A 27,233-nucleotide genomic window follows, 5' to 3' on the forward strand; every position below is an offset into this window, starting at 1 on the left:
ACCAACCAGAATAGAAGAAGACGAGGTATTACGGAGGATGATAGTTGCTGGTTCTGCCAGAATGTAGTTGAAGATACGGATCATGTCCTGCGTAAATGCCCTCTAGCAGCGGAAACTTGGTCTGCATTAATGCCTAATCACCATATGAGGCACCTAAACAGCCCTCTAATGGTATGGCTGGACAAAGGCTTGGCACTCAAGAACGCAGGAAATTCCCCTAGCAACGACAAAGCCCTATTTGCCATCACGTTGTGGTGGATCTGGAAATGGCGCAACGAGGCCATCTTCAACAGCAAAATTACACCCATTCAGGCTAGAGTAAGTTGGGTTTCAGCTCAATGGACTGAGGTCAATAATGCATTTAAAATGTCTGAATTTCGATCGACTTTCAAAAATACACAAGGCTGGAAGAAGCTTTGTTGGGTCAGACCACAAGGAGATTTTATGAAAATGAACGTTGATGGATCTGTGAATCTGATAACCAATAGAGCAGGGTGTGGAGGAATCTTAAGAAACAAGAAAAGAGAATGGAAAGGAGGATTTGTGAATAACATTGGGTTTTGTTCACCTTTCCAGGCCGAGGCATGGGCTCTACTAAGAGGAATACAACTTGCAGTTCAGCAGGGTTGTAGAAACGTCATTTTTGAAAGTGACTCGAAAGAGGTTGTAGAGTTTATGAACAAGAGCACTAGATCAACCACAGCGGCGCATAACATTTTGATAGCGTGTAAGAAGGAACTCTTCAAAATAGAGGTATGGAAGGTGGCTTGGGTTCCTCGTGAACAAAACGGTACTGCTGATAGGCTAGCTGCATTGGCTAATACGCTCAACAGAGGCTTACACATCCTAGACGAACCTCCTCATGAGATTAGTGGTATATTGGAGGATGAGGACGAACCTCCTCATGAGATTAGTGGTATATTGGAGGATGAGACCGCCGGCCTCCCTTGTTGGCGCTTCTTTACTATTAGTAGCTAGGATGTATTGATGTTGTATTGAACTCTTACGGGTATCCCCCTTCCTGATTAATATAAAAAAAAAAAAAAAAAGATAAATTTAGTGATATAACATAAAGAGTGAAATCATTTTTTGGTCCTATATTTATTGGGCGTTGGACACATTTAGTCCGCTTTTATTAATTTTGCCACATTTTACCCAGACTTTTAAAAAGGTGGACACTTTTAGTGCAACGTTACATTTAGTGTTATGCAGCCGTCAAGTAGAAGGGCAATTTTGTCTTTTCATGTTCAATTCTTCATCAGCCTTATTCTTTCTTGCTCTCCAACCACGTGGCAGCGTCCGACATCGCATGTGGAAGACATTCTGAACAATTGCCAATGAAGAACTCCTAGGTCTTGCACGCGGTGTGTTCATTGGGTTATGGAAGGCATTCTGGCCAGACCTGCGCAACCTTGGTTGTTTGATCTTCATTTTAGGCTACTGTAGAAAATTCTATAACACTACCTCTTTCAGTAGCCATGGAAGTTCTTTTGCTCGTTTTGCTTTTTGGCTTTCTTACTTTCAATACCAAATATTTGCTTGGGAAATGATTTAATTACTAAAACCCAATTCCTTAGAGAGAGGGGATGTTAGAATAATTATATCACGTTAACCATAATATGTGATAACAGGATTGTACTAACCTCCAGCCATAGCTCTTAATCAACAAAGGTTGGGCTCTTAATCAACAAAGGTTGGATGATCCGGACTGCAGCAGAGTTTCGCGTAAGCGTTTTTGTCTCTCACTTAGCTCAGCTCTCTCTAGATGGTGTATGAGGAATGAAGTGTGAGCCGCGAGAGGACTTGTGACTCTATATATAACCACTGGCCATCAGGTTGTATTCCAATAGGTCTCCTAAACCCTAACCAGACTCCTAATCATAATGGGAGTCCAGCTATTACGTTATTAGTGTTGCACCATATATCAATTATTTAATATTATTATAACTAATCCTAATGTTATAATAATTATGATAATAATAACATGAAAATGTTACATTCTCCCACTTGGTGCAAACACTCTTGCCCAAGAACAGATAAACACCAACCATAGTGATATGTCCTTATTAATACAAGTAGTATCCATTATGATCAAATGCAAACTGCTCTTAAGCACTTAATTAGGAAACAAAACTTAATGAAACAAACCCTATGTTTATTTCAAGTCCAACTTTAGTACATTTTCTCAGTAATATAAAGCAAATGAAGGTGTACACACTTAATTGAGAAAATGTCTGAATGCAAAAGAATTTTATTGAACAAAATGTATATACAAATTACAAAATAGATGAAAGTCCCATTTTCTAAGCCAGATCCTTGAATTTAAATGGAGACATGCCTTTAGTCAAGGGATCTGCCAACATCAGCTCAGTTCTAATGTGTTCAATGATTACAACTTTATTCTTGACACGTTCCCTAATGGCTAAGAATTTGATGTCGATGTGCTTACTTCGACTCCCACTTTTGTTCTTCTTAGCCAGGAAAAATGCAAATGAGTTGTCATTGTAGAATTTCAATGGCTTCGATATAGAGTCCATAACTCTAAGCCCTGAGATAAAATTCTTTAGCCACACACCTTGAGAAGTAGCCTCGAAACAGGAAATGAACTTGGCTTCACATTTAGAAGTAGCTATTAAGGATTGTTTGCCACTTCTCCATGAGATAGCCCCACCGGCCATAATAAAGACGCACCCAAAAGTTGATTTTCGAGAATCAACACAGCCAGCGAAGTCAGCATCAGAATAGCCGACAACATCTAAATTGTCCGTCTGCCTAAACCCAAGCTTGTAGTCTTTGGTTCCTTTTAGATACCTTAGAACCTTCTTCACAGCTCTCCAGTGGTCTAATCCCGGATTGTGCAGGTAACGTCCGAGCATTCCAACCGCGAAAGCAATGTCCGGCCTTGTACAGACTTGGATATTTCCAAGACACCCAACTGCTGCAGCATAAGGGATGTTCTCCATGCATTCTTTCTCCAAATCATTTTTCGGACATTGGTCCAAACTAAATTTGTCCCCCTTTGCAATGGGAGCAACGCTTGGTGAATAATTTTTCATCTGAAATCTTTCTAAAACTTTGCTTATATAGGTTTCTTGAGATAAACTCAGTATGCCCCGGGACCTATCTCTATGAATTTTAATGCCAATAACATAAGAGGCATCACCCATATCCTTCATGTCAAAGTTCTTAGAGAGAAATTTTTTCACATCACGAAGCATCCCCTTATCATTGGTGGTAAGTAAGATGTCATCCACATATAAAACAAGAAAACATATTCGACTCCCATTCACCTTCTGGTATATACAAGGATCTAAGAGATTTTCAACAAAACCAAATGAAGAAATTACCCCATCGAATTTGATATACCATTGACGGGAAGCTTGTTTTAAATCGTATATGGATTTCTTAAGCTTACAGACTAAATTCTCACCACCCCTAGAAGAGAAACATTCAGGTTGTTTCATATAAACCTCCTCTTCTAGATCACCATTAAGGAAAGTAGTTTTCACATCCATTTGTTGCAACTCAAGATTAAAATGTGCAACTAAAGCCAGTATGACTCGAAATGAATCTTTCTTTGATACAGGAGAAAATGTCTCCTTGTAATCGATTCCTCCCTTTTGTGTAAATCCCTTTGCAACAAGTCTGGCCTTGTAACTCTCAATGTTGCTTAATGAGTTTCTTTTAGTTTTAAAAACCCATTTACAGCCAATGACCTTGGCCCCAACAAGATCCCAAACCCCATTGCTCTACATGGAATTCATCTCATCCTTCATGGCTTCAAGCCATAAGTCAGACTGTGCACAATTTGTTACTTGAGAAAACGTTTCAAGATCATTTTCGGCTCCTATGTCAGATTCTTGTAGATACGAAACATAATAACTAGGAAGTGCAAATCGCCTTACCTGTGTAAACCGTCTTAAAGTTGGATCTCCACCACCTTGCACAGGCTATGGGGCAACAACCTTTTCAGGAATTGGGAGCAGTTCTTGAATAGGCTCAGTCTGCATCAATTCAGGATCTTGCTGTAAATCCTGATTTGGTTCAACCATTGGTTCAAAATCAGGTCAGGGGATTGCTGTAAGTCCTGAACTGGTTCTTCCAAAGGCTGAGCCTCAACAGCTTGTGGAATCTCAATAGTGGGCAGTATATCTGTAGGCAGAACTGGAAGAGCACTGCGGATAAGTACAACACCACTAGATGATGTAGAAAGTTGAGAGTCCGTATGATCAAATGAAGGGACTAAGTCCTTAAATCGATCACTCCCACTGATTAAGTCATCTTCAAGAAACTTTGCATTCCTTGATTCCACTATCGTAGTAGTATGAGATGGACAATAAAACCTATAACCCTTAGACGATTGTGCATATCCAATAAAGAAAGCACTAATGGTCATTGGGTCAAGTTTCGTTTCGTGTGGGTTATAAATCCTCACCTCAGACGGGCATCCCCAAACACGCATATGCTGCAAACTCGGTTTCCAACCTTTGAATAACTCAAATGGTGTCTTAGGGACAGCCTTGGTTGGAACACGGTTTAATATATACGTTGTCGTCTTAAGTGCTTCAGCCCACAACGACTTTGGAAGCTTGGAGTTGCTTAGCATACTTCGCACCATATCTAGAAGGGTCTTGTTTCTTCTTTCAGCTACACCGTTTTGGTCTGGAAAGCCAGGCATGGTGTATTGGGCAATAATCCCATGCACTTGAAGAAACTTAGCAAAGGGACCAGGTGCTTGTCTATTTTCAGTATATCTACCATAATATTCACCACCTCTATCAGATCTAACTATCTATATTTTCTTGTTGCATTGGTTTTCAACTTCAACTTTAAATAATTTAAAGGCATCCAATGCTTCAAGTTTATGATTAAGTAAATACACATAGGAAAATCGTGAGAAGTCATCAATGAAAGTGATGAAATATTTCTGATCAGACACCGTCATGTCAAGACAACATATGTCAGTATGAATAATTTCCAACAACGTCGAACTTCTATTGGCACCTTTCTTTGACTTGTTTGTCTGCTTACCCTTGATGCAGTCAATGCAAGTCTCAAAGTCAGTGTAGTCTAGAGTAGATAGTACCCCATCCTTTACTAACCTTTTAATCCGCTCTAGGGAGATATGACCTAATCTCCGATGCCATAACATTGAGGAATTATCGTTAATATTGCACCGTTTGGTGCTATTTTGAACGTGTAAAGAATTGTAAACTGGATCATTCTTTAAGTTAAGACGAAAGAGATTATCAGACAATGTACCAATACCAACACAAGTAGAATTCCGAAATAACTTGAAATAATTGGTATTAAATTCAAAACTGAATCCGAAGGGTACAAGTCTAGAAACTGAAATTAAGTTCCTTGAGAAGCTAGGAACATAAAGTGTCTTTTCTAACGTCAAAACAAAACAACTATCCAAAACTAAATTGCAAATTCTGACAGCTTCCACTGGTGACGCAATCTTGTTTCCAGAGAAGATGCTACACTCAGTTCCCATCGGCTTTCTTAGGTTTGTCATGTCCTGCAAAGAGTTTGCAATGTGGATTGTTGCACCAGAGTCAACCCACCAAGAATAAGTATTAACTTCTGACATATTAGATTCGAAACATACAAAAGAAGAGGGAACATTACCTTTCTGGGATATCCACTTCTTATACTTGACACAATCTTTCTGGGTTAATTTTCCCTTAGCTGCTGTAGTGGAACCCTTGGTCTTTCCAGATTTTCCCTTGGACCTTGTTGTGGCCATAAAGCACTTTCCCCACTCTCAATTAGAAGCCTTGTTTCCTCTTGAGTACACATGGTTCTTAAATGGGTTGTACTCCTGAGGAAGGAATGCACCACAAAATAATCTGGTAAAATGGTCTCCAACTTCTTCAATTGAGTTGCAATTTCTCTAACTTGCATGATGTGTTTGCGTGTACCCTTAACAGTGGAAAGACGCAGATTGATAAACTTCATTATGAGTGTGCTGCCAAAGATTTCGTAGAATCAACGAATTGATAATCAATCGCTTTGAGCAAAGACTTAGCTTTCTCAATGTCTTCAACGGTACCACGTATTCCCTTAGGAAGTTTTGACTTGATGAGGTACACGCCGATGCGATTGGATCTCTCCCATCGCTCCCACAGTTCTTTTTGTGCGATAGTGCTTTCCGCAGTAACCACGGGGGGCTCATCATTAAGAACAGCGTAATCCACTCCTAACAAACCTAAATGTAAGAGAATAGCCTCTTTCCACTCTTTGTGGTTATCATCGTCTAGCATAGGGATATCAATTTTTATTGTTTGAGTAATGGGTAGAGTTACTATGAAGAATAATAATGAAAGCTTGGTTAGGAATTGTCAAGGCACATAATAGAAAGAGAGTAATTGAAGTACATAATATTACCAATGTAAATTATGTAAAAGATAAACTCGTATGCCATAAAAATTGCTTGTGGGCTAAATTTTACGCAGAATGAATCTATCAAACTAAATGGTGGAAACAGAATGGGTACGATTTGGGATTGGTTTTTCCACCCTTAATGACAAATCTACCAAACTATATGCCGATACATAATCCCTGTGGAAAAATTATGATCATAATTTAGTATTTCATCCTAATTAACCCTACAAATATAACAAAATTGCCTGTGGGCTAAATTTTGCCATATTACGCAGAATTAATCACAAGATTCTTGCCTAAACTTTATGTGATTAATACTTAATGTGTAATTTCAATAAATTAAAGATGCTGTGGCTACTCTTTAATTGACCAAAACTAAACATAATCACAATGGCAAGGGTATTTAAAGCCTAATCAAACAAATTAAACCAAAACATGATAGACAATCCTTAGGTATACTCCCAAGAAAGGTGGTTGGTGCTAAGGCTCCATTAAAAACCAACTCCTTAGACAGAGTAGCGTCGCAAGGGAACTAGTAGCAATATGACGGTTTCAGCCAGCAAGGCGTTTTAAGCCAGGGCCAGGGAACTAGTATTCCTCCCCAAGAAACTTCCCTAAATCATGTGTTCTCATATTTAAAGTAAAATCGTTTGGTTGATCTACAAGAATGTAGAATCACCTATGGATAAGGCTTTAAATAGGGTAAAACTACGAAGAGTTTTATGTACTTTATGTGCTTTAAGATCCTTTAACAAGAATCGCGAATGGAGTATTGACTGAAAGAGTAATAATATGTATAATATATTCTTAAAGGCACTAAATTCACCTAAAAGGCACTAAATCATGCATAATAAGCATACAATTCAGACCTAAAAGGCTCTAAATTCAGTCTTAATGAACATGATTTTCTAAAGGCATAATTATAACAGTCAAAATAAGTATTGCAGTAAAGACATACACAGCATGCTCAGATTATGCACATTACTAACTCATACTCCACAACCAAATATTTAAATTGTAACACTTAATACAATTTAACTGAAAAAACCAATATTAAAATTAAAATTCGAACAAATTAAAAACTTAATAATTTGTTCAATATTGAATAATAATTTTGATATTGACTTCAATTAAACATTCAAATTGCAACACTTAATGCAATTTAAACCAAAATTCAATATTAAGATTAAAATTCAAACAAATTTAAAACATAATAATTTGTTCAAAATTGAATAATAATTTTAATATTGACTTTATGCAAAATTCAATTGGATATTTTAAGTGAAGAAGTCCAAATATGATGAAGGTATTAAAAAACTTTAGAGAGCCCAAACCAAACAAGCCCAGAATTAAATAATTTTTTTTTTATTAATCAATGGAGCCCAGGCCTGGCCATAGTTAGGCCAGACTCGGCCCACCTCCATCATCCTCTTCAATCTTCAACGTAACAGCCATGGTCGACGGGAAGCAGTAGTGAAAATGGAACTAGCAGCCGCGAAGCGACAAGGACTGGACGTCGGCATCGCCAGAGGGAGGAGAGGACAGCCGCGTCGCCGGGAAGCCCAGCTCCGCCACTGCCGCCGCCGTCCATGCAACTCCGCCGCCGAAGCCTTCCGTCGTTGTTTCAACCCGAACCAGTCCGCCGTTCTGTCGTCTTCCTTCGTCACTCCAGGCTACCCGCGACCAACAAGAAACCAGCGAGCAGTTTGACGGAAGAAAAAAACACCAACAAGAAACCAGCGAGCAGTTTGACGAAAGAAAAAAACGTAGCAAACGGCCAAAAATCCAATTGATTTTTGTTATTTTAATTTTGACTTTTTGTTTAATTGTTTCTTGATGCGGATAATTCAACAAAAAAATATTTCCAGCAGCCCGAATTAATTGCAAAAATTTAAATATGTAACTTAATTGTATAATGTATACAACATATTCAAATATCACATATATGCAATTAATAGAACCAGGCAGAGATTATACAGGAATCTGATACCAACTGTTAGAATACTTATATCACGTTAACCATAATATGTGATAACAGGATCGTACTAACCTCCAGCTATAGCTCTTAATCAACAAAGGTTGGATGATCCGAACTGCAGCAGAGTTTCGCCTAAGCGTTTTTGTCTCTCACTTGGCTCAGCTCTCTCTAGATGGTATATGAGGAATGAAGTGTGAGCTGTGAGAGGACTTGTGACCCTATATATAACCACTGGCCATCATTGTGGTTGTGTTCCAATAGGTCTCCTAAACCCTAACCAGACTCCTAATCATAATGGGAGTCCAGCTATTAGGTTATTAGTGTTGCACCACATATCAATTACTTTATATTATTATAACTAATCCTAATGTTATAATAATTATGATAATAATAACAGGAAAACGTTACCGGGGACACCATCATTTCAGAGGGTGGAACCTTTGTAATGGGATTCTTTAGCCCCACCAATTCCTTAAACCATTACGTACGTATATGGTACAAACAAGATCCAGTTAAGACAGTGGTTTGTGTTGCAAACAGAGGTGCTCGGCTAAGCAAATACCCATCTCAGCTTTTGCATACATGTGCAGCTCTCGAGCGGGCTCCCTAGCATTCTTTGAGGAATTCCATCGAAAATGTCACAGGAGGAATAGGAACACTATCTCGTCGTCGATTCAGTCGTCGAAAGTTGCAGCAGCTGCGGAGAAGCTGTCGGAGGGGGTGGTGAGTGAGGTCGTACGATGAGAAGAGAAACAACACAACAAAGAAGAATGGGATTGGGGTTATTCGCTTCTCGAACCCTTAGACATCTTCTGGCGACGAGTCTTGTGCCAAAGGCGAAAGCTGTTCGTCGGAGATGATGAGCCAAGGGGCGGATCTTGTTTCAGAGCTTAGGCTCCTATTTGGGCAAACATTCAGCAATATGACAGCATTCCGGAAAGAACAACGTTGGCGTCGAGTTGTGATCTAACGGCGAAGATTTGGGATCCGATGTCTTGGTTGACGACGAGATCGACGGCGACCATGAGTGGGTTTGAATCGGAAAGAACAAGCCCTGAACATTGCTGATTAAGACCTGAATCAGAAAGAACAAGCCCTGAATCGGAAAGATTTGCGATCCGCTGTCTTGCTGATTAAGATCTAGACTTGAAAGGATGGAAATGCCCTCCAACTTCACGGCTGACAAACGGCAATTGTAAGTTTGGACTAATATTGTCCAACTTTAACAAAGTCTGGGTATAATGTGGTCAAATTAATAAATCTGGACTAAATGTGTCTGATGCATAATAAATCTAAGACCAAAAAAGGATTTTACTCTAACATAAATTTACATATAATATTTTTATATATTAAATTAAATATTAAAAAATTAAATTTCAAATAGTTAGATTCAAACCTCGTAAATCTTACGAGATCTAGGAATAGAGTTGACGTTTTGGAAAGAGTACGCGATTCGGGACCACGGTAGATAGTGTGGACGTCAGCAATATAAACTTTTTTAGGATTTAGGATTAGAAATGTAAAAGGAAAATTGAGGCGTGGGGCCAAAACTGCGGCGTAAAACGGTCACAAGGAATATCCGTTGCCTCAACCAATAAACGTCAAATCAAATTAATGAAATCCATTCCCAAAACATGGTTTGGCATTGGGACTTCGACCTACGAATATTTAGATTTCTGAACAAACTCACATGCAATTGCAAACCATCAGATCCACCCATTTCCCGACAATAACTTTTTTGTTTTATTTTTCGTCTTATTTAATCTCAGGACTGCGTATCATATTTCTTGGTTTGATTCAAGGGAGTGTAAGGTTACTATACGAAATGTAAGATTTCAAACTTTTTTTAGTTTATTTGATAATTGCATTTCTTCCACATTCATAAAAACATTTTCAAGAGTGAATCTTTTTGTCAGATATTTTCAGGCCATGTAAGAAAGAGATGATTGGGAGAAAAGAGAAAACAAAAATTAAAAAGGGAAGAAAAGAAAATTTAGTTAGGGTGGCTGCCAACCCTGGCGTGCCCATAGGGAGCATGCAACGCACGCGCCTATTAGATGCGGCTGCTGCGTGAGACACACACCAACCGGCCTATTCTTTTTCTTTTTTTTTTTTTTTTATCGCAATATACCGTACAAAAATCTCAAATCCCTTCAAGCTTATTTTCTTTTCTCTCCAACCTCTCCTATCTTCTAAATCATAATAATAAATAAATAAAAAGATCATAAAAGAAACTCTAATTAAAATCTTTGGTGTGAATGCTCTAAATTTTGATATTATGAATGTTACATTACACCAAAATATTCACTGAACGAAACATCCCATTAGTGGATTACGTGATTTATGTCATAATTTATTAGGACAGATTGCCTTTATTATGTTTGATATTAGTTTTCGTCACTTGCAGTGTTACATTTGATTCTTGCAAAATTCTGTAATGAATATATTCTTCAATTGTGACAAAGATATTCATTAACTATTTAAAAATCTTATATATACTTAGTATTTTAAGAAAAAATTCACTATTTTATTTTATTTTATTTTAAAAGGGTCGTGCTACCAAATGATTTTAAAATATTTAGATATGTTAAGGTGTGTCTACTGTCTAGTATTTGAAAATTGAACTATTTTCTTGAAGAAAACTGAAAAATGAAAGATAACATTCCATCTTTGTAAACAAAGTTGAAAGTTTTAAATAAAATAGTTCTCCAAAATGAAAAACGCATATTGTTTACCAGTTGAAATCAGCTTGGTTGGTTTGATTGGTTGTGCACTTTTGTTCCTTAAAAGAAGTCTGGAGTTCGAGCGCCTTAATTGAGTCGAGTACCGTACGGGCAGGACACATCGTTGTCTATGACAGAAAAAAAAGTCCCACATTTTGTCAACTTTGAAGTGAGAGTCACCACATTTTGGAAAGAAAAAAAATTGGTGTAAACTAAACATGCCATTTTGACAAGTCCTTATGGGTAATTGGAAGAATAGTGAAGCATCTACTTCATAATAACATAAAATGAAAAGAAGATGAGCATTGTGCACACTTTATCAATTGTGTAATTTAGCAACTAATTTAGCAACGATGGTATATATATAATTGATTTGGGCCACAAAATATCTTATGTTAGGGTTACATATATTCATGTGTACACACACATTAATATATATACATATATATATTTAGTGTAAATTACAAAAAAAAAAAAAAAAAAAAAAAAGAAGAACAACAAAAGCCCGCAGGGCCCGCTAACCCGCGGGCCTAACGGGTCGACCCACAAAATCCCGTCAGAAATTAGGCCCGCGATGGGGCGGACCGGCCCGCTTTGACAGTACTAAGTGGGGTTACTATTTAAAAATTGATATTTAATTCAAATCTGTTTAGCAACGGTTTATTTATTCATTCATGGTGGTTCATTTGAAGTGTCACTATCTCTCTCTCACACACATATTCTTTAAAAGATTATCAGTTGGTATTTAGTGATAATCATTTCAAATAATTCATCAAAATTTATCTATTAAAATTTAAAAGGAATAATGCTCAAATACGCAACCGAATTACACGTGAAAATGTAATTGGACCATCTAACTCAAAAAAATTATAGTTGAGCTTTTGAACAATACAAAAAGTGTGTAGTTAAATCAATATTGATATATTTTTCAGTTACCAGTGGTGTCACCATCATCCTATTAAAATATTTTTTTATTTATTATAATAATCTAAAATAAAATAAAATAAAAAATATACCCCACCCCACATTTATCTCCCGCCAGAGATGGGTATTAAGACTCTATGTATTTGATTAATGAAGGTAATGTCTTCACTCTATCAGAGATAATCAAACCCAAAGAAAAAAATAAATAAATAAAAGAAGAAAAAAGAAGCTACACTCTATAACTCTCATTTAAAAAAAAAAAAACACTTTAAATAAAAAAAGAAAAGTTCTATTTTTGACGTTAAAGTATAATAGGTTTAAAAAGTCTTTACACCATATACTGTGAAAGTCAATTTATTATCTAACGGCTTCACGTGACAAGAATTCAAAACTTTTAAAGTAAATATTCATTTCTATAGGCCGACTGGCAGGACAGCTTTTGTAGCAAACAAACAAAGAAATTTAATTTTATTCAATTAAAAGAAAACATTTACATTCTAAAAAAAAAAAAACCATTTACATTTTTACAATGTTTTATGGACAAATTACATATATATATATATATATAGCCAAAGACCATATAGTCAATGCACATAGAGTCAATGTCCTCATACTGGAGTTCGAACTTGAGACCTCTCATTTGAAAAGTCACAGCTATACTGCTCGACTATCTTTGACCAATACCTTTTTATTCTACAGTTATACTGCACGACCACAAGGCCTTTGGCCAATACCTTTTTATTTGGATACATAACTTTCATTATTCATACTTTTTAAAAAAAAAATTTAATTATTTATTGAAAAAAAAATTGTAAAATTATACTAAAATGGAATGTGTAAAATTATATAATTTGACTTCATTAATTTAAAGCATGGATTCATAATCATGAAAATTATTGTGTCTTTGACTCTTGAGAAATAGAAACTTGTGGAATGTAAAAGGAAAGAAAAAAAAACCTATAGCAAGAAAAACTAGATAAAGGAAGTAAACACAACCTTAATTATGTACTTTCGCATTCTTGCTACATTGCTTGCATTAAAGAAAATAAATAAAGTGTGGACAACTCAACTAGTTACATAGGTAAAGTTTCAGAAGAAAAACAAGGATTGAAAAGTAACATCTCAAAGTCTAATAGTGATGAGGACTACTTATGTACAATAAATAAAATCCCTATATTTAACTGAATTGTCATAATTTACATCATCTCAAATAGTCCGACTGGGACGTGAAGCCCTTGAATTTGAGGATTCAATCTTTTTCGCAACATCAAGAAAATAAATAAAGAGAAACAAGTGAATTTCCTCGGAGACTAATACGAGTAATATCAATTAATGCGTTTGGAAATATAATTTAAAAAGGAAAAAAAAAAAAAGAGTCGTTGTAATTCAACTCAGCAATCAATCCAACAATAATTATTAATTATCAGTCTAAGTTTTAGGTGACCAAATAGACTGGTAAGGTAGAGGGTGCAGACATCCTATAATGCTGCTGCTTCTCCATGTTAAGATCCCTGAGACTAACGTACGGTATCTCCATCTCCATCTCACCCTTACCGGACGGAGTCAAAGTTCCGGCGAGTGGGACAGACGACGGCCGGCCGGTGGTACGGTAAGGTTTCCCGCCGGAGCCACTTCGACTATCGCTGATGTAGTACACCGGCCCATACACGGATCTCACGCGCGCACGGTTACGGTTGGCCCCACGCTCGGTGGAATCACCCTCGGTTTTGGCGAGTGGGGCGGCGCCGGCGGTGGTATTCCACTTGAAGAATAGCAGAGCGCTCTTCCACCACCGTTTCCGGCCGCCGCTCTTCTTGAATTTCCGGGATGTGTCCTCCTTGGAAATGGGCTTTTGAGGCTTGAAACGGAACGCGTCTAAGGATCTTGACAAGCTCTTGTGTTTCCGCGTTTCTTCCAAAATATTTTTCTTTTCAAAACACAAAAACAAAAACAAATTAACATTGGCAAATTGAAGTATGAGTATGCAGTAGTACGATTTTATCATTAACTTGACTTACCTGAAAGTAGTCGACTTGAGTGTCAAATACATAGTCAGTGAAGTGTTGAGGTTGTGGGAAGGGAAAAATGGGAGATTTGTTGTTAGACGACATTGCAGAAGAGAATGGGAAATGAAATTTAAAAAAAAAATGGACAATAGAAAGGGAGAAGAAAGGGGATCTTCTTTATGGACCCTAGCTGATAATGGCCGTTGCCAATTGGCATGTATGTGCGAGCCTTAAAGTAAGCCAATGCACTTTTATCCATACTATTTTATTTTTATTTTCATTTTCATTTTTATTTTGACTTAATTGAGAAATGGACAATCACTATTTCAGCGTGTTAGCGTGCAAATAACCACCAGTTAGGCATGAAAATTTCAAGGGAAAATTGTAATTTATGCCCCTTCATGATATGTCAATTATCAATGTCGTTCTTGAATTATTAGTGGTGTAAATGTTGCCCCTCAATTTTCAGTTGTTCAAATTACAATTATATTTTAATTTAAAAAAAAATCCTGTAATACGCTGCATACGCGAGGCTCGTTTCGGACCAGGGTCCACAATAACGATTGGCGGATATCTACCCCGCATAAATCAATTTTTTATTTGGTGATAGCAGGTGGTGAGTCGAGGGTCGATCTTAAAAAATTAAACCACTGACTGTCAGGTTGGATTCAGGTTCAATGTAATTTTGCTAAATTTTTACTATTTTTTATTTCTAAACTACTAAGCTTATTTTAAAAAATTACCAATTTAGTTATTACATTTAAATATTTCTATTATTTTATATTTTAGTATAACTAATTAATGAATTTTAATATTTTATTATGTCTAAGTAATTTAAATATATTTTTTTAAAAATCTTATGTGTAAGTATCTACACTCAGTGGGACCGGGTGAGTTTTGAAAAAGTCCCCACAATGCATATCATGACTGGAGAAAGTATAAGGTAAATTAGGTGATAGATGTAGTCCTTCTCAATCCACCATTGACTCATTGCCATTCCTAAAACTAGCCTAGGTTACCCCTCACCAAGGTTGAAAAAGACGCTAGGCGCCCGATATATATATATATATATATATATATATATATATATATATATATATATATATATATTAATTTCTTCTTATTTGGACTTTTGGTTGCCTTCCCTTTTCAAGACTCTATTTCCCAAGACAGCACTTGCACGTAAAACGTAAAAGAAATTATTTAAAGCATTATCTCCAAGAGTTATCTCCCATGTCAATCACAACTCACATCTCTCTGTATTTTTTTTTTTTTTTGAGACAATGAGACTCATCTCGTCAATCACAATTAAAGCATTATCTCCAAGAGTCATTTCCCAAGTATAACACCCATGAAGCCATGACCCAACACTCCAACAAAGAACCAGATCGACGGTAGCATATGCGGAAGTGGAGGAGAACGGGGACGATGACGGCGGAGGCGGAGGCGAACAGCGACGGTAGAGGCGGAGGCAGAGGCGACCGGCGGAGGCAGAGGCTAAGGCATCAGCAGAGGGAGAGGCTGAGACGGGGTTTTGATGGCTGATGAGTTTTTGAAATGAATTAAAAAAAAAAGGGTAAGGGGGCTTGAGACAAGGCGGCCGGCTAGCCGGTCTAGGTGCCGCCTAGGCGACCGGCTACGAAGGAGGCCGATTCTGGCCTTCCTCGATGCGGCCGGGCGCCTAGGCACGATTTTTGCAACCTTGTCCCTCACTAAAAACTCATTTGTTAATGTTGGGGTAAAAATGGTCCATTACTTCCACCACTATATATCTCATCTCTGTCACTCTAATCATTTTATTTTTATTATTTTTTCAGATAAACCATGAGATTACTACCCAATAAAGAGTTATAGTGTAAGAGAGTAAATTTAAAAGAAAAGTAAATAAGAATTTTAAAATTATTTTGGATAAAATTAATGGGGTCGAACCAAAATCATTAACAATCAACATGGTAATAAAATTATTTTTTCATTCTTTACCATGAATTAGTTTTTTATTATTATTATTATTAATTTTTGAAGGGGGAAACCCATAGTGACTGTACATAGGCTAGCTAGGATTACATATATTCCGCCATGATGGAACACCTTCGAGATTTTCATCTAACAGATTTAATAGCTCATCAGAAAGGTTAGATATAACATGAAAACCTTTTGGGAATCCTTTAGAGCTTTTGGCGAGATAATCCGCTATGGTATTCTACTCACATACCACACCTGTAATTCTCCAGTCTTCGAACTTGCGGAGTTCCTGTTTACATGCCTTTAGAATGTTGCAGACTACATTATTTATTTGAGGGCTACTTTCCGTTCCTCTCACTATTTGGCTTGCATCGCTTTCGAAGATAGCTCTTTAGAAGCCTAGTTAGGAAGCAAATTGAATAGCATTTAGGAGTGCCTATGCCTCTACTTGTAGCGGAGAGCACAATCCTATAGTAGCGGCAAATCCTCCTTTCCATGTGCCTGCTGCGTCTCTTATAATACCCCCACATCCTGCTCTATTGGTATCAGGTTCAACCGAGCCATCAACGTTGATCTTTACAAATACTACATTTGGTTTTGTCCAATTCACCTTAATCCATCGGTGTGGCTTTCTAGTATTCTAGAGACTCTTTGTTCTGGCAAACGCTATGTTAATCTCTTCCGCTTGGGATCTTATCCAACTCACCTTAGCCTGAATAGGCAGCATTGTTTGGTTAAAAACAGCTTCATTTCTCCATTCCCATTCCAATTTATAGCTAGCCTTGAAGTAATTACACATTCCATGATGTTCCTTCTCCATAAATCATTGAAATCAATATCGCGTAATGAGTTCTCAATGAATTTCCAAAAGTCTATCATAGGCCTTCTCCAAATCAATCTTCATAACCATCCATCCCACTAGGCCTTTCTTGTACCTCATTGAATTTAAGACCTCCTGAAAAATAAGAATATTGTCTCCTATCTACCTACCCGGTACAAAACTAGTTTGATGGGGACCAATCAGCTTTGTAGATATATCCCTAAGCCTTGTCGCCATTGTTTTAGTGAGTACCTTGTATGATACACTACACAATCATATTGGCCTTAGCTGCTTAAGCGATTCTGGATTAGATACTTTAGGAATTAGTGTTAGGATTGTGTCGTTGCAACCGCTGGGCAGTTTTCCTTCTACAAAAAAATCCCCTGAAAATTTAAGAATTCTATTTCCTATGATTTCCCATGATTTTTGGTAGAATCCCGCACTAAAGTCGTCTGGTCCAAGGGCTTTACATGGTTCCATGTCGAACATTGCCTGTTTAATTTCTTTTACTTTAAATGGTTTATTGGTTTCCTTCCACTCCTCTTCACTCAAAATTGTGGGTAGCAGCTGTGGATGCATTCTTGGGAGTTGGTCGTATGAGCTTCAGCAAACAAGTTAATTAAATAGCTTTGAATATGGCTTAACAATTCGGACTCTTCAGTGATCCAATGGCTATCTTCAGTTCTGAGAGACTTGATCCTCCTAATATTATTTCTCGCCGATGTAGCTGCATGATAAAACTGAGTATTACAATCCCCGGATGTAATCCATTCTTCTCTAGACCGTTGATACCATATGAGTTCCTCTTGATGTAAGGTGTCGTCCAGCTCTTTCTGCAACTTCCTGTCTAGCCGAATTAAATTTGCCGTGGCATGATGGGCAAGGAATCTTTGAACACCATTAATTCTAGCTAGCAGTCGTTTCTTCCTATGGAAAATGTTACCAAATATATTATTGTTCCAAAATGACAAAGCTTCTGCCATTAAAGCTTTGTTAAACTCCAAATCCTTCTCCAGTGACCAAATTTGTTGAACACATGCTAGTAAATCTTTATGCATGGTCTAAGCCATGTTAAACCTGAACCTCTTCTTCTTTGTTGCTCTTAAAGTTGGTTGTGTAGAATGACGTAGTGGAGTATGATTCGATTCGACCATTGGGAGATGCTCTATTTTAGCGTCTGGAAATCTGAGCTTCCATTCTATGTTGCTTAAGGCTCGATCAAGTCGTGCTCCTTTGAATGATGTTAAATTCACTCCCCTCATCCATTTGAACTTGGGGCCTTCGAATCCTAAATCAATTAGCCCTTCTCTAAATATCCAGTCATTGAAGTTTGAGCACCTCGTTAATTGAATCCGGCTGGATTGCTTACTTCTCCAATGCTGGTAACCACATTAAAATAACCACATATGAGCCATTGAATCAGTGGATTGATGTCACAAGAGGAGAGGTCAGAGAATAATTTCTTCCTGGGAGTGCGGTTGGGGCTTCCATACACTACCGAAAGCATCCATGACATTGAATCAGCTTCTTCTACCTGTAAACTAATAAACTAGGGATGAGTATTAATAATTTCTACTCTAATAGATTCTTTCCATAGGATCCAAATTCCACCGGCCTTCTACCCGGATCCACTCATCAAAGTCAAAACTTAAGCAAATCTTGTTGGCTTGATCCCCGGATACTTTGGGTTCAAGTAAGCAAACAATAGAGGTGGAATAATCCCAACAAAATTATTTCAGGGTATGTCGAAAAGCATTCGAGGCAACACCATAGCATTTCCAAATCAAGCTAATCATTAAAATGAATAAAAAGAAAAATAAATGTGCTAATGAGTACCGACGACTAGGCGTCGCAAGGCTATTAAGGCTAACTTGGTCGACTGTCTCATTCATAGCTTCATCCGAGACTTCTGAATTGCCTTGGAAGATCCTCGCTATGTGGAGGGGGGAGAGGGGATGGTCTTCTTTGAAGGCAAACTCAGCTTCCCCCATGTGGGTAGTTTCCTAATCCTCGTTCAAGTGATGAACCACTGTGTTTGTTATTTGCCTTCCTTCGGCAGCAGCACACCTTGAACCACCTCCTCTGCCTCCTTTGCCTCTGTAAGCTCCGCGACCCACCTGTTGAGGTTGAAATGGATAAGTGTCTTAGTTAGGAAATATCTAATCCCTTTCATTAGAATATCGATCCACCATTTTATGGGGATTTCGGTTGGTACGAATTCTAGGTAGGTTCATTCATGTATTCAGAATTTTCATCATGTCGTCTCTGACTTCTTGTGGATGATCAGTGTCATTCCCATTCAATCAATCTAGAATCGCGAATTGAGAGTCTGCCCTCAGGTCATCCGATTCCATATTCATTGGCGTGGCTTGACGGTTGGTTGTCGTAGGAGGCCCGGGAGGTTAGTATCCTCCTCTCCTTTGCCCTCTTCTCTCTTTTCTTGTCACAAGCATCCATGCTCCATAGTTCTCTTTGTATTCTTGAACTGGTGCCTTCTGCAGCCATCGTCTAGTTTGAACACCTTCATTGGGTGGTGACTCTTCTGGGCTTGATTAGAACCATCTTCAGCAATGTTGTTATCTCCCTCTGCTCCTTCTTTACTACATTGGCCTTGCTTATGGCCATAGATACCACAAGTGAAGCATACGAGTTGAATTCATTCATATTCTATGGGCATAACCTTCTCACACAGGGTGAATTTCGATAATAGAGGATTAGTTAAGTCCACTTCAACACAGATCCTAGCAAATTTTCCTTAGGAAATCAGATTAGTAGTTATATCCACTTTGACATGGCGTCCTATGTTTCTCCATATCTTCAACATGAATTCCTCTTCGTAATACTCGATAGATATTGTAGGAAATCTTACCCACACCAGGAGCTTCTCCATCTTGTTGGTTCTTGGATCAAAATTAGGGACCCATTCTTGAATGACCAAATAGTGGCCTAAAATTATCCATGGTCCTTCGAACTTGCCAAATTCATAATCCTCGAGCAATTAAAATTTGGCCAAGAGGTAATCTTGGTCAAGAGCAATGAGATAAAAACTTGCATTTGGCTTACACATTTTCAAGAGTCTCTGTTGAAGATATGAGTAGTTGACTTTTTTGCCAAGCAACTTGATAATCAGAGTGAGATGCCATGGGCGTCTTAGTCTTTCTTTCTCCTCCCTAGTCACCGGAATAACGGGGCACATTGGCCATTGAGTCCATATTGTCCTCATCCATTACCTCGTCATCGGAGACGATCTCTTTCTCTGTAGCTTCATTTGTCTCTTTCTGGCCTCAAACATTATTTGGTGTTTCGACCGGAGTTCGCCACTGATTCGAGTCTTGAGACGGTAGACCTGTTGACATGAGGGTTTCCTGAACAATCTCTATAGGATGGGTCGACATTGGGATTTCGATCGATTCACAATCTCTTTTAGTTTTCTTGGTAATTTTTTGTAGAGGTTCTTGGTCTCCCGACGATCGAGTAGTCGCCGTCGGTGAGACCATTCTGGAGGCAGTCTACTTACTCATTCACATATTCTTAGAGCGTAAACTTTTCCTTATTAAATTACACCATTTATTAGTTGATCTCACATTAAACAATCTATTAAAATAGTCCGCCATGTGTCGCGATACCATTAGCCCTCCCCTCAACCTTCCAACACTGTGCACCATGCTTCCGCCTAGATTCATCTTCCTGCCACCACAGTTTCCTGGGTGGTATTCCCTACTAATCCGTCTGTTTCTACCATCTCTCCTGCTCCGATTAAAGTGGTAGTTACTCTGCTGATGGTGGTGCGTAGTCTTGGCCTCTTTGAGGATATGTTACTCTACCCGCCGTGCAACTCCATCCTAAGTTGCAACAACCTACTCTTCATCCAAGAAACGCTCGACCCCTCTATAGAGGTGGTTCTTCATAAAACTCGAGCTATTTTTGATCCATCGGGCGGTGGCTTCCATCATCTCATCATCTCAACCGATTAATGTCAGCCTTCTTCTCCCTCTTTCATCATCTCAACTTCATACCTACTCTACCCCTTTTCATTTAGCTTTTTCATGTCTCTCGAGTGGCTTCCAACTCGCTAGGATACTTTTCCATCTCTCAACGGATGACCTACACTTTATCTACAAGATGGACACCACCGTCGAGAGATGGAAAAATAATTTTATATTCGTTAGACTGGCCGATTGCTCCTTCAACTTTTCGACCAGCTGGCCTCGGGCATATTACAAGCTAGACAAGCTTTCTCTTCCCACCGGTGAGTTTGCCGACCACAAAAATACCCTCTAGGGCTTAAGCCCGGTCCAAGTCGCATAGTGGTCATGCCTAAGATCCTTGAAGAAGGCTAGGTTACTACTCAAGGGGGCCATTAAGATTAGTCTGCTCCATGCTCCTACTAGTCTTTTGCAATCCCCTTTTGCTTCCGAGCAGTCCAATTACATCTCTCTCCTTTGCTTGCAAGCAACGACGATACCCACCTGACTCCAAGGAAAACGATGAAGAGGAAGAGGAACCCCGTGGTAGTGATCTGCAACCACCAATTGCTCACTGACAAGCCAACTACCCAATGCTCTCCGCCCCCAAGCTCCCAAGATAACATGGCAGCCAATCGCGATGTCCTTGGTGCTATTTCCAAAGTAGGGCCCATCCGACAATTCCAAAACCACCGACCGAGACAAGAGCAAGGCGCCCATGACTGAGGAACCTCCAGCTACGCCATGCCCTTCAATGCGAGCCCTCGGCTTAGTTACTAGGGCCTCACCCACCGCTGTTATCGCCGAGGCTAGAAAAAAGGCTACTGAGGCAAAAAAAAAAAAAGAAGAAAAAGAAAAAGGGCAGTCGCCGAGGAGACTGAGAAGAAAAGGGCCACGAAGGCCGAGAAAAAGAAGGCAAAATGGTCAGAGTCGACGTTTGACTGCAAGAAGACCCGCCGATCCAATGAAGTGCACTAGTAGCCCTTCATCCTAGAGGTTAAGGGGTATACCGACTCGTTCGTGGCTGGTCAAACATTCATCGAGTGAAGCCTTGAGCTGCCCGATTGTGTTGATACATGGATGTGCTAATTAAGTCATTTGTGTGCTTATAACTTGAATGAGGAAGCACAATTAACAACGAATCACATGTAAATCAAATCAATCAACTAAACAATGTTCATGATCATGGATCTTTAATTAAAACAAGAATAATGATAAAGACTTGATTCAAATCTCTAATTTGTATGCCTTATTCACCTCCTGATGATATGAAGACTAGAAATCTTAGAGACTAGAAACCCTTATGATTAGAAAACCATGTGATCCTTGGAGTTTTTTTTTGGTATTTATAGATGTTATGAGAAACTCCTCTTTCAAGAGGAATGTGAAACCTCCTTTTAGGAATAGAAATCCCTTTAGGAATGTGAAACCTCCTTTTAGGAAAACCCATAACCTTTTCCATTATACATCTTTATACCCTTATAAACCCAAATTTTAATTGAATGAGAAGTTGGGAATTTCACCCAATAATTCTGCCTTTATACATCACTAACCATCGCTGTGAGTCCTTTATGAAATTACAACCTTTACTATATAAATAAATGTTAGGAAATAATTATTTCTAAATTCTAACAGGATGTACCAACAAACTAGTGTACATCATTACCTCTCCTCATGAATTCTTGCATATCAAATTGTGGAGGATTTTGGGCCGGTTCAGGCTGAGGATCTCCCATAACTTCATCTTCACTGTGGTCCTCATCTTCGTCATCTTGCGGATCATTAATGGGTCTTTGTCCTTGCCCATATCGAGTTTGAATGTAGCACTGGGTGATGAAATATTGAAGCTGGACCTTGACTTCTTAGTTAGCATTAATGGGAACTCCCGCAAGCCTACAAACCTCAGTAATAAAAAAGGGATGACTAAGGGAGCAACGTGATTTTTTTTTTCTGCTAATGCAATCTCACATATGCTATGATTTATAAGAGCTCTAACGTCAATAGTCTGACGCTCCTTAATACAATAGGCCAAGAATACCTCATCTCTGCGGACATTTTCCCTATGTGAATGGAGGATGAGCTTTGCTTTGATAAAATCTAAGATGCCCCGGTCTTTCGGGGAGAAGTATGCATAGTCCATGTGTGCTATCAAACCGTTTATGATATTCCATTGTGCTTCGGGGTGAAAGGATCTAGCAATCTCATTCTATCTCCCAACTGTTATCCTGCCAGGCATCAACTCAATATGGTAATGATCAGTCCCATCATAGTCTTTTGTACCATAGTACGTGTTGATTGTCTGGGGAGAGAAACTCACTTCAACACCCCTAACTATGCATACATTTCTTCTTGGTCCATCTTTTGCATTGGTATAAAATTCACGAACCAATAAATCAAATGCATCACTCAGTTGAGCCAACAACAAAGGTCCCCAATTCTTCCTCTCTGGGACAACAATTTCCAACCCCCTTTCCTTCTTGAAATCTCTTGTGGAGATCCAACTTTCTTATCGTGCTAAAGCTTCTAGAGTGTTGAAAATTTGAAATGGTGCACTTTGAGGTTGTTGTTGTGGTTGTTAGGAAGATTCTCCCCTTTTCCTTTTGTTTATTCAAACTCCTGGGGCCTTGTGGACAACTACAACACCACAATCTAAACACATTATTTGCAAATATCAAGAAATTATGGATTAGAAAGCAAAATGCAAGTAAGCAATTCAAGGATATCCAAGACTCTCAACTAGACATTTTATCAAACAATCATATCACAATTTTAAACATTAGAACTTGATACAATTAAGCATGTCAATCCATCCCATTTTGGTACAACAAAGGACACCACCAACAAGGCAATTTACCAAGAGCATTTGCAAAATAAATCTACACTAATCATGAAAAAAAAACTATAAGCATTGAGCATTTGAGTTTAAAAGTAAACTAAAGTGGAATAATTGAAATTGGTAAACAAAAATCCAAGTGTGATGTAATATGAACATCCAATAGCAACATTTAGAGCAAAAACAAGTAAAGAAACACTAACCCAAAGCAATTTAATTCCCAAAATTCAAAAATTATAGAAAATTTGTGGGTTAAGTTTCTTGCCCAAAAAATATGAAATTTAGAACAAAAAGTGAAGATTTTGATGGAAAAGATGGGTGAGGATGTTACCTTGACGCCTTGGAAAGAAATTATAGCGAAGAAGAGTGAATTTAGAGAGCAAAAGTTGAAGAAGATGGAAAGGGGAAACTACTGTTCGAACAAGACAAGAGGAAAAATTTTGGGAAAAGGGGTTTTAAACTCATGGTCAAGGGCTAACCAGGGGCCCGACGCGTCGAGGCAGGGGCTCGACGTGTCGAGGCTAGTCCAGGACACGTCAAAAATTTCAAGAATGCAAAATTTTCCCTGTTTTCAATTTAATACCATTCAAGCAAAGTCCCAATATCAAACAAAACTCAACAAGAAAAAATATCACTCCAAAAGCATATAGACTCAAAAATCTAAGGCTCAAGGGTTTTCAAAAATCAATTTAACATCATGCAACATCTAAAATTAAGCAATTAACATCCAAATTCAATATCAATATTCCATCGTTCAAAATAAGCAAGCCAAAATTAAAATGCAAGAAATTAAAAGACTTGGTACTCCAAACCTTGCAAAGATGTTCTTGTAAGTTGTTCTATAAGCCCAAAGTGCATCATCAAGTTTAGTGGCCTAATCCTATTTTCTAAGGAGTAGAGAGTCGGTGATGAACTCCATATTTCACAAGGACTTTCTCCAAAGCTTTGTTGCAAAACTGTGTTCCATTATCCATGATTAAAGCCTTGGTACTCCAAACCTTGCAAAGATGTTTTTCTTTATGAACTTAATGACCACTTTGGCATCATTTGTAGGACAAGCCATGGCTTCAAGTCGTTTAGAAACATAGTCCACCGCCACAATAATGTACTCATGTCCAAAAGATCTTGGAAATGGACCCATGAAATCCAAACCCCACACATCGAACAATTCCACTTCATGTATGCTTTGTTGAGGCATTTCATTTCTTCATCAAAAGCCCTTGTAGCTCCTTAAGGTGACTATCTTCTCCCAAAAGTTAGTGGATCCCTCCTTAGACATCTTGAAGAGACAACACACCCTTCACTAACTCCTTATTTGTCTCAAAAAATGCAGCTTAGTCCTAGGGTTCTAGGAAAATGAGCCTTTTATAGTGGAGACCTTATAGGGTCAAAATAGGAAATTTTGCTTTGTTAAAATTCTACACAGTAAAGGATTCTCGATGCATCGAGCCTTGATCTTCGCCCAAAATAATACATACTGGAAACTCTCAACGCGTCGAGACTTGATATTGGCTCAAACAGTGCACATTGGAATATTTCGACGTGTCGAGCCTTCACAGTCAGGATTCTTCATCCTTTTTTACTCCAAGCATGCCTTCAAATGTTCCCTTGCTTTTGGATTTGATCTACAATGGTTTCTAAACACTAACAAACAACATAAAAGCATTCAAATCAAGAATGAAACCATATCTAGATGAGAAAGCAAGGAAATATGCATTGAAGATGACAATTTAATGCACTTAGACCCAAAAGTAAATCAAAATCAAATAGAAAAATATGCACAAATGAGATCATATTAGGGAAAATGCCATGTTTTGAGATGTCAACCTTTGCATGTAGGTCACTAAGGCTTTGAGTGACCACGCACATATCGTCCTTGATTTCTTCAGTGACATTCTTGATGAAGCGCTAGTCACTTATGATTCGTGCTTGGTCCTTTACAATATGAGACACGTAGGTCATCATCTTAGTTATCGTCATCTCTATGAAGGTTAAAGATTCAACCACCGAATCTTTAAATTCTTGGTCATCATCAAATGACGGCTCGGTTAGATGACTATTCGAAAAGATGACCTTTCATGTAGCAGTTGCTTCCTTAACCAACACAGCCCTAGTTTCAGCAGTTTTTTTAACATATTTACGCACTGCTTTGGTTTAAAATGGAACAATGTATTTAGTTCAGGATCTAGTTTATTTTAATTATATATCTTTTATTAGATTGAATCTGTACTACAAGAAGATTAGTTCGACATAAGAAGTCGAAGATCTAAGATCAGAAATGAGTCAGGCAGAAGACCAATTTTAGGATGAAGATCAAGACGGTTTAGTTAGAGAGAAAATTGGATGGGTTTCTTATAAATAGAATCCTCTAAGGAATTTAGAGTCTGGAAGAGGTGACGAATGGATTGAAATAGAATCCTCTAAGGAACCTAAGACTACTTTGTCGCTCATGGAAAGGTAAAAGAAGACCAAAATGTCATACTATTAATAAACTTAACAAATATAAATTAAAAAAAAAAGAAGAAACAAAAATAACAAAAATAGATAATCACCACCTTGCACTCAACTAAATCAAGGGTCCGGATCAGTATACATGTTCTCATTTAAGAAGAGGTTCTCATTTGAACGTCTCTCTCTCTCTCTCTCTCTCTATACACACACACACACACACACACACACGCACACACACAAACACACACACTAGTATTTTGTACGCGCGATGCGCAAAAGTTCATGCCCAATATTAAAGCATTAATAAATACAAATAATTAAAATTTATAATTCGAATTATACACATACAAATAATATATGTATCTTACACACACACATATATGATTTACCATTCATAGAAATTTAATTAAAATATAATCAACCATTAAATTAATTATATAATGATTTTAATAAAATGATAATTAAAGAATAGGAAAAAGATATGATAGATATAGGTGTATGGTAATAATGATGTAGTTAAAACTAACGGTGTTATAATGGTGTAAGGGTAGTTTTGTATAATAAGAATGTAGTAGGGATAATTTTGTCTAATAACATTGAAGTGTACAACATTTAAAGTAAAATGTAGAGTTTATTACCAAAATGGTCCCTCGACTATTGCAAAATTATCAATTTGGTCCTCAACAATTTTTTGTGACCAATTAAGTCACTCGACTTTGAAAAATTTAACCAATTTGGTCCTCCGTTTATTTTTCTGTTAAAACATCCGTTAAATTGGGACCAAATTGGTCATTTTGCTATAGTCAAGGGACCAAATTGGTAATTAATTTTCACTGAAATTGTCCCTTGGCTATAGCAAAATTACCAATTTGGTCCTAATTTGACGGATGTTTATCGGCAAAATAAACGGAGGACCAAATTGGTTAAATTTTTCAAAGTCGAGGGACTTAATTGGGCAAAAAAAATCGTCGAGGACCAAATTAGTAATTTTGCAATAGTCGAGGGACCATTTCGGTAATAAACTCTAAAATGTATACATTTATTAGCATACAAAAGAAGGGCCATAAATCAAGGATATAACATTGATTGAGACTTATTAAGTTTTTAGATACATACATACATACATATACACACACACACACACACACACACACATGTGTGTGTGTGTGTGTGTGTGTGTG

General features: G+C 37.8%; 1 protein-coding gene across 1 annotated transcript; it reads right to left on the bottom strand.

Moving 5' to 3' along the window:
• Positions 1-13,122: 13,122 nt before the first annotated feature.
• On the bottom strand, positions 13,123-14,226 carry LOC116017516. The gene is made up of 2 exons (XM_031258125.1): positions 14,034-14,226; positions 13,123-13,942 (listed from the first exon to the last, which is right to left on the bottom strand). The coding sequence occupies exons 1-2, from the start codon at positions 14,124-14,126 to the stop codon at positions 13,451-13,453; spliced, it is 585 nt and encodes a 194-aa protein (XP_031113985.1). The 5' UTR covers positions 14,127-14,226; the 3' UTR covers positions 13,123-13,450.
• Positions 14,227-27,233: the final 13,007 nt, after the last annotated feature.

This window comes from Ipomoea triloba, chromosome 4 (assembly GCF_003576645.1).
Source record: "Ipomoea triloba cultivar NCNSP0323 chromosome 4, ASM357664v1".
In the NCBI taxonomy this organism is placed as follows: domain Eukaryota; kingdom Viridiplantae; phylum Streptophyta; class Magnoliopsida; order Solanales; family Convolvulaceae; genus Ipomoea; species Ipomoea triloba.

Excerpts from the sequence above, each read along its gene's own strand:
- LOC116017516 (XM_031258125.1), bottom strand. The coding sequence starts at position 14,126 with ATGTCGTCTAACAACAAATCTCCCATTTTTCCCTTCCCACAACCTCAA. Across the intron at positions 13,943-14,033 it reads CTCAAGTCGACTACTTTCAG|AAAAATATTTTGGAAGAAAC; the intron begins GTAAGTCAAGTT and ends TGTTTTGAAAAG.